This window comes from Manihot esculenta, chromosome 1 (assembly GCF_001659605.2).
Source record: "Manihot esculenta cultivar AM560-2 chromosome 1, M.esculenta_v8, whole genome shotgun sequence".
Classification (NCBI taxonomy): Eukaryota; Viridiplantae; Streptophyta; class Magnoliopsida; order Malpighiales; family Euphorbiaceae; genus Manihot; species Manihot esculenta.
In genome coordinates this window covers 20,142,272-20,151,238 of record NC_035161.2, presented here as the reverse complement: position 1 = coordinate 20,151,238, position 8,967 = coordinate 20,142,272, and the positions used below count along the sequence as shown (strand labels likewise).

General features: G+C 37.6%; 1 protein-coding gene across 1 annotated transcript; it reads left to right on the top strand.

The window, feature by feature from the left end:
• Positions 1-3,361: 3,361 nt before the first annotated feature.
• On the top strand, positions 3,362-7,554 carry LOC110607487 (plant UBX domain-containing protein 10). Its single transcript, XM_021746612.2, has 4 exons — positions 3,362-4,466; positions 6,297-6,467; positions 6,621-6,824; positions 7,085-7,554. Exons 1-4 carry the CDS (start codon positions 3,633-3,635, stop codon positions 7,310-7,312), a joined length of 1,437 nt encoding a protein of 478 aa, XP_021602304.1. The 5' UTR covers positions 3,362-3,632; the 3' UTR covers positions 7,313-7,554.
• Positions 7,555-8,967: the final 1,413 nt, after the last annotated feature.

The window sequence follows — 8,967 nt, the reverse complement described above, 5'->3', positions numbered from 1 at the left end:
TTTCTCTGTACCAGGGCTTAACCTGTGCATGCACTATCTCAGTACCCAGTACTCTGTACCCCTGACTAGAGCTTGCTCTAGATGGGTTGTCTCATACCTGTTAAGCCTGGTTTTTCACATACTCTGTAAACACATATACATATACAGATCATGTACACAACAAAAGATTTACAACACAAACCACTAAGTCAAGCACATATCTAACTGAATATACAACAAGCATATCTCTTTAATATTACATGTCCACTCTAAGCTATTACAAGTCTCTTCTCTTTTTCTGACCTCTTCTGAACATCCCCTGTACACTGTACACTGAACCTGCAAGACTGGGGTTAAGGGAGTGGGATGAGCTCTATAGCCCAGTGAGTAGAATACGAAAACATTTCAATAAAATATGATCTGATGGAATGCATCATAACACAGACAGTCCACATCAAGAGTAAACCTGTCACCACATAGTCCCAGTAAACCGTGCCAGGCCGTAGACTGGGGTCCTGGACTTCCTGTACCATATATGTATATGTGTGTATATAACACCTGTACTTACCCTTTGCCAGTATAGACCATGTGCCTATACCCGCCAGGCCGTAGCATGGGGTCCTGGTCTTCCTTTACCTGCCAGGCCGTAGACTGGGGTCCTGGTCTTCCTGTCTGGAACTACTGGATCATTCAGCATTTACCCACACCAATAATGAAGCTATGCAATGCAACACCTTTATGCATTCTAATGCAATCACCCTATGGCATAAATATGATGCATGAAATATGCTAAAAGCAGTTATTGTCTGAATTCAATCAAGGAATCAGTTTAGTTCCACTCACCTCTGGCTCTAGACTGACTCTGCAGGTTCTGTACACTCTGGAGCAGTACTCACTGCTGCTCTCTCTGGTTCCTCTGGTCTGTAGAAGCACATAAAGACTCAATATGAGGGACCAAACTATCATAAGCATAACTCTATAAACTCTCCAAGAATCCCCTTAAACTCACTCTAAAACTCAAGCAAAGCATGCAAAAGAAGAGCTGGACAGGACACTTTCGGCGGCAGGTTCGGCGGCTGAAAGTCCTCTCCAGAGACGAACCTCAAGCACCTTCAGCGGCCGAATCTCAAGCTTCGGCAGCCGAACCCTTTCGGGGGCAAGTTTCGGGGGCCAAAAGGCACTCCAGAGACGAAAGTCTCTAACCTTCGGCAGCACCTTCGGCGGCCGAACCCCCCAAACAGAGCCGAACATTCAAAACTCTCGGGGGCAAGCTGTGGCAACCAAAGCCACCATGCAAGAGGTTCGGCGGCCAAATAAACCTTCGGCTGCCGAACCTGAGTTCATCCAGAACTCAGCCCCGACGGCAAACAAGCTCCTCCATCCCTTCAAGCTCTCACCACATGCATACCTCAACTCCTCAACACACATATACTCTCATGTATATGACAAAGGGGTCTAAAACTACCTAAATACCCCAACAAACACATCAAAGATATCACAGAATCCTGTTTACATGCACACACCATCAAAAACACCCTTTTTCACCTAAGCATGCATCTCTACCCAAACTTCCACAAAACCTCTGTAAAACATAACAATATGTTCAAGATCTTCACTTACCTCATGTAAACAAGAAGATGAACGATCTAAACACAGAGAAATGGCTCAACTCCTCTTCAAAGTCATAAACTCTCAAACCTAAGCTTTTTGCTTCAAACCTTCAACATTTTTTTGAAAACTAACAAAATAAAGCAATTCTGCAGGAGCTGTAACATATGGGAGACGTAGCCAAACTTCTGGACAGGGTGTGGAACTAACACCTGTCCAAAATGCTGACTAAGGAAGGCACAAGAGCTGGCTGGCCAACTCAGCTTCGGCAGCCAAATCGCATGCAAACTCATGCAACATTCGGGGGCCGAATCTGACCTTCGGAAGCCGAGCATTGGGCACTTTCGGCGGCCGAACTTACCTTCGGCGGCCGAACTTGGCAAAAGTCCCCATAGACTTTGCTCTTCAATCACAAATCATTTAACCTTTGAAAACCTTAATGCCTACCTTCCTATAGAAGTCCAACACCCCGGATTCCACTAGACGACAGGAATTCCGGTGCCGACTTCTAGCCGGGTATTACATTAATCCAACTAATCAATCCAATTAAAGATTTTTTAATTAATAATAATTTTTATCAATTAAAACAAAAAAAAACAAATGGTAATTAAAAAATTAATTATGGGACATTTTAAGTATTCTAATTATTTCCTCTCCCCTTTCCATCTTTCCATATATATAATATAGTATAAATACAAAATAAAATTATTTATAATAAAAATTTCTAATAGAAAATATGTACTAGTATAAGAAAATAGAGATTCTGGCTATTAACTAATACAAGTGATTTTGATGCATTTTATCCATAATTATCTTTATATATTTATTTTAATTTTTCCTAAATGCAATTCAAATATTTAATTCTTTCTAAATGCAATTCTCATCCGAATGCTTTGGATTTATCTAAAATAATTTAATTTTTCAAATAATATTAAAAATTTAATGCACAAATTGTTATTGAAAAGCTTTGTCATTTTTATGCTCATATCACTATTTATTGGCAACCATTAAACTAACTTTTGCATATTTATTTTTATTATCTTTATTTCTTGCTTCTCCATATCACAAAAGTGCTGGATCAAGCAAATGATTTTGCATATTGGGAGAAATTATGATCAATAGCAATGTACTCAGAAACGGGAGATATTGCATAATAAAACGCCATGCCGTTTTGAGAATCAACGTCTGCTCCCGTTAGAGATGTAAACGGGTAGGGTATCCGCGAAAATTAAACTACCCAAATCCGAATTCGATTTATATTAGTAATATTCAAACCCGTTCCGAACCCGATTAAAAATTAATTTAAATTATCCGAATCCATTCCAAACCCGATTATTATTATCCGAATAAAACCCAAACCCGTTTAATCTTATATATTTTAATTAATAATTTATATAAAAAATATTTTTCTTTAATAATTTTCATTTAAAAAATCTAATATTTCTAAAGAATATTTAAATTTAAATTTTTAAATAAAAATATATAAAAAAAATTTATAAATATTATTATAAAATATATTTTTTATATTAAATTAATTATTTATATAAACGGATTCGGATAGTGGGTACCTTGTATATAAAACTCGAATCCGATTTGAACTCGCAATGGGTATTATTTTTAAAATTCAAACCCGTCCCAAACCCGATTATAATTAACTAAATCTGTTCTATTAGGGTTCGGTCGGTTTCGGAAAAATATCCGATCCGTTGCATCCTAGCTCCCGTGGACAGTTACGTAATCGTCTCTTTTCCAGAACAAAATTATCAACGGAATCGACAGACGGCATAATCGACTAATCCGAAAATTTTCAATGATAAAGGACGATGGCACTCCCGTAATTTCAAGAAGCAACCGCGCCCATTTCTGGAATCCCGTCCCAAAACTACATGAAGCTTCATCAACCTTCGCTCTGTCGATAATCATAAACCCCTCAAAAGTCCCCATTTCTAAGCACACTCCAGTCCTGCCGGATAAACAATAAGGAAGAGAGAACTATCTTTGTTCTCTGCTTCGAATCCAATAAATCCTAAGAATTCTGCGATATAATGGTTGATGTAGCAGATAAATTGGCGTATTTTCAAGCGATCACGGGCCTTGAAGATCCCGATTTGTGCACAGAGATTCTCCAAGCTCATGGTTGGGACTTGGAACTCGCGATCTCCTATTTTGCCTCCACTAACACCAATAATGATGCTGATAATAACGCTGTCTCCACCACTACAGCTGCTACCACCGATGTTGGAAGTTCCGCCGCGGAATCGTCGAGTTCAGCCTCTCGTGATCTCTATGACCGCTCTGATTCTGGTGCCGGAGGTGTGGCCGCTGCTGCCCCCGGTTTAGCCTGGAAACTGATTACGTTACCATTTTCTGTGATTTCAGGCAGTCTAGGGTTAGTTTCTGGAGCCGTTGGTCTTGGTTTATGGGTTGCTGGTGGTATTTTGTCTTATTCGCTCGGGATGATCGGGCTGGGACCAAGTGCGGGTCGGAATGGGGAGTCTTCTACCCAATTAGTTTCGGTGTCGGCAGCGGCGAGAGAGGCAATGGACTTTTTGTCTATGTTTGAAAGGGAGTATGGTTCTAGAAGGCCGAATTTTGTTACTGAAGGGTTCATGGATGCGTTGCAGTGGTCGAGAAACGCCTATAGATTGTTGTTTGTGTACTTGCATTCTCCCGATCATCCGGACACGCCTCTGTTTTGCGAGAGGACTCTTTGTTCGGAGGTTTTTACCGAGTTTGTGAATGAGAATTTCGTGGCATGGGGAGGAAGCATCCGAGCTAGTGAAGGATTTAAGATGAGCAATAGCTTGAAGGCTTCCAAATATCCATTTTGCGCCGTGGTTATGCCTGCCACAAACCAGAGGATCGCTTTGCTTCAACAGGTAATGTTTACTGTGGTGTTGTCCTTTACATGGGGTGTAGTACTGTGGGGAAATGGTTAATTATAAGTTCAGTTTCACGTTGCTGATTGTCTCACGGACTCTTTTTAATTTGATTCTGGTATCTAATATGGAGCGATAGTTGATAGGAAACTTCCCATATCCTTGTAATTTTGCTAGTGTAGTTAAACCGTATTTTCCTGGATTAAAGCATAATTCGGAACTATTAAATCCAGAGGCTGTTGTTTGTATGAGACTTTTACCATCATGAGAACACAAAATAAAAAATAAAAAATTTACTTAAAATATGAAACATGATATACAAGTCAGAAAATGTAGATACTGTTACCCATAGTTCAATATCCAAAAAATCTTATCATTTTGTTTCCAGGAAGGCCTCATATTTGTTATCACCACAGTATTAAACCAAAGTAATCTCCACTTATTTCATTTGGTGCTGGATGCTTTGCTTATTTAAATAACTTCCTAACAAAATATTTTAAGGAGTTTAGGGAAACAAATTCAGTGGCTATAGTAAGTTAGGATAATAAAGACTTAATAACTGTATTTTCTACTTCAACAACTATTTAAATGAGATGGTTGTTTAAAGAGAGAGAGTTAAGTTCAAATTAAATAGAGAGAAAAAAAAGTTGTTGATGGGTTACATGGGATTTTTTTTAATTCTTAAATGTAAAATCTACTTTAAATGAACATTATAATTTTTTTTTTCTCTTCACTCGACTAATAACCATATTTCGTGATGAACTCTGATGACATTAGCTTGAAGACTGCATGTTTTTTTACAAACCTAGTCTAGTTAATAGGGTTGAATCAAAATACAGGGATATTTTCTGGTAAAGTTCCCGTTCAGAATTATGTATTGGGCCAATTTTTTACATGAAATATTATAATATGCTCTTGTGTGTGTGCATTTACATTCAAAACTCCCAAAATGACAATTGAAACAACTGTGCTAGAGAAGTTTTTGAATGCTTGATTTAACAAGATATGCTACTTGGAAACCTAGAAGGCACTACCGGAGACACATAGAGTTGCCTGCTTGTCTTTCCTTACATAGTTCTATTACAGAAGTTAACATGCAGGCAAATGCAATCTCATGTGATTAATTTTTTGGGAATCATTGAAGTTTTGGGGTTAGCATTTGCTTCATTGAAAACAAAATAACAGTGGAATTGAGTGATCATCTTAGGTTAACATTTTGATATCAATTTGAAGGTAGCAATTTCCCTATTGATACACATAACTAGCTTGTATGTATACTCAATTCTATGTTGGTAAGTGGAGTGATTGAAAATGGTGGCACAGAGTTCATGCTTGAATTCTGATGTCCTGAATGCATCTTTCTAGAGAACATGATAAGGAATTGGTAGTAATTTTGAAGGAAGAGCTGGTACTTTAATCTCATCATAGTTGCCAGTTTTGTGGATGTGTACATGTTTTTTGGTTTTGCTTTCCACTTCATCCGCCAGGAAGGAAATTTAAAATCTTTGTTGCTGTTACTGAATTACTTTCAACAGCAAGGTGGTTATAGGCTTAGCAAGCATTTTAGTCAGAAAGAAAGAAAGAAAGCAGTTTAGTATTACTTTCTTCTTTATTTGGCTTTATTCCTCCACACCCACACCCTCACCCTCCCCCACCAAAAATAAACAATTTTTTTTTTATCTTTATATCATGTTTGAGGAAGTGCAGGATATGGAAAAGTTGTTGATGGTCACTTTTGATGCAATATTTGTTAAATGGCTAGTCCAAGAAAGATGGTTTCGATCGATTAATGTAGATCAGAAGTGTATTGTAATTTCTCTTCCTCTGCAGGTTGAGGGTCCAAAAACTCCTGAAGAAATGCTCATGATACTACAGAGAGTGCTTGAAGAAAGTGCACCTGTCCTTGTTGCTGCAAGACTTGAATCAGAAGAGAGAAGAAACAACATGCGGTTGAGAGAAGAACAAGATGCTGCTTACAGGGCAGCACTTGAAGCTGATCAAGTAAGTTACACTATTACTTTTTGGGTCATGCTATTTCAGTGTAGGCAAGATATCACTTCTTCCCATTGGCTAAAAGCTTATGTGTGCTGATGTTTCCTTGTTCATTTCTCTTTTTGCTGTTGTTTGTTCTCTTGCCCCCCTTTTGTCTATTAGGCCAGGGAACGGCAAAGGAAAGAAGAGCAGGAACGTCTAGAGAGGGAAGCTGCTGAAGCAGAGAGGAAGCGCAAGGAGGAAGAAGAGGCTCAAGAGAGGGCAGCTCTTGAGGCTGCAGAAAGGGAGGCTGCTTTGGCTAGAGTGCGGGAGGAGAAATCCCTGTCACTTGGTGCTGAACCTGAAAAAGGACCTGATGTCACTCAAGTAAATCCCTCAGGAGTTTCTTATGTTATAGTGTTGCATTCTTACAACATATTCTTTTTGATTCATCAGTATTTGTTGGAAGGAAACCTTTGTTTGCTTATTGGTAGTTACGTACTTATTGTAGTCCATTCAGCTTTTACATGGCAAGATTATATGCCTATACACTTTATACAAGAAATCCCTATTCTTTATTTTTCCTGTGGCCAAGATGTGAAACTTTGAAGCTAATGTATCATTTTCAAACTGCTTTCATTAATCAGGTTTTGGTACGCTTCCCAAATGGAGAACGGAAAGAAAGAAGGTTCCATAGTACTGCCACTATCCAGTCTATATATGACTACGTTGATTCTTTGGGTTTGTTAGATGTTGAAACATACAGTCTGGTCTCAAATTTTCCGCGGGTTGTGTATGGTTCTGAAAAACTCGGGCTCTCCTTGAAAGAAGCAGGAATGCATCCTCAAGCCAGCCTTTTTATGGAGCTGAACTAGGCAAGTGTAATGCCAAGTAGTGTACTTTGTTGTTTCTCTTTCTCCTATTTCTTCTTTGATGAACGATGATAGTAAAGACCAGATAGCTCCCTGGTTCGCTTTTTTTATGTTACATTTTGATTTAATGCAAAGGTTCCATTACAAGGAGCTCAGGGTGGAAAAGTGAATTAGAGGTATTAGAAATAATGATATTCTAATTTTTGCACATAATATCAATTATCAGATACTCTTTTATTAGGATACCTTACTATTGATTGTAAGAATGATTGGAACCCATTCATTAATAGGTCAAGTGGTTTCATATTCTCAAAGTGAAAAAGGTTTTACATTTTTAAAGATTATATGCAGTTCTCTTCTCACGCCATGGGCTTTTTATAAACATGGAGTTCAAGAAGAAATTTTGTCGATCAGAGGTGAGGAAAAAAATGTCTTGGTAAAATTTTTCAATTTTCCGCTTGCCATTATACTAGCGTTAAGGGATAATATATTATAATAAAATAATATATTTTTATAATGAAATATGTATAAATAAAATACTTTTTAATAATATTGGGAGTTGTATAAACTGGTATAATAATATACGTAATCACAAATACTAAACAACACAACTTTAAATTATTTCACTAAATTTCTTACTTAGCTCAATTCATTATTTTATTTTATTTTATTTAACTAGTACGTATTAATACTCTATAATATACATGAATGTGGGAAGGAAGAATAATAATTGAACTTTCATAAATTTCCATATATAGATTTTATATGTGGTTGCCTGCAATTGGATGACTACATCTTTTGAAATGGCAACCATATCAAGAAGGATTCTCTGGGTGACTTTCTAATAGGTCCTTTACCTCCGTCATCCGAGTATGCTATGGTGTTTTAATTTTAGAAGAATTATGATTGGGATTGGGACCCTATGCGACCTTATTTTTCAGAGGAGGATTGCAAGTTAGCAGAAAGTATCATTTTTGTGTTTGAAATAAATGCAATGGACCAAATGACATGGAAAGCTATCCTAGCGGCAATTTTACAATTAAAACTGCAAATGAGTTGTTGAATACAGGTACCCCTGCAGTAGAGCCAAGTTTGGGCGGTATCAGTTGCTTAGCGCACACATTGCTTTGTTTGGCTTTTACTTCATGGTAAACTTATGACTAAAAGGGAGAGGTGGAGGAGAGGATTTATGTAAAATATGAGCTATTCTATTTGTAGTGCAACTAAGGAAGGATGCTCCATATCTCTCGGGACTATCCGCAAACACTCGAGTTTTAAACTCGTATTTGGCGTCTTGATTCTCTTTGATTATTTTCTGGATTTGGACAATGTTGACTGGTTATCCAGGCTATTTAATTTTCAGTGCATATTATGCCATAGCTTTTCATCTATGCAAGTGCTTTTTTTGGAGCTATAATGATTGTAGAGATGGCAAAAGGATAATGTTTTTCATAATGTGACTAGCTCATTAGACCAACGACTCTTTTGTTCTAATTTACAGCTTGCATAAAATTTGAAGGTGTAGTGTTCCATTGGAGATCACACTTACAGTGGTGCTCGGATGATTATCAATATTGCATATTCAATACAGATGGTGCATCTAAAGAAAATTTGGGTGATATTGGCGCAAGGGGTGCTTTGCGTGAATGGTGTGGGGT

Coding starts and splice junctions, on each gene's coding strand:
- LOC110607487 (XM_021746612.2), top strand. CDS start 3,633: ATGGTTGATGTAGCAGATAAATTGGCGTATTTTCAAGCGATCACGGGC. Junction 4,467..6,296: donor GGATCGCTTTGCTTCAACAG/GTAATGTTTACT, acceptor CTTCCTCTGCAG/GTTGAGGGTCCAAAAACTCC. Junction 6,468..6,620: donor CAGCACTTGAAGCTGATCAA/GTAAGTTACACT, acceptor TTTGTCTATTAG/GCCAGGGAACGGCAAAGGAA.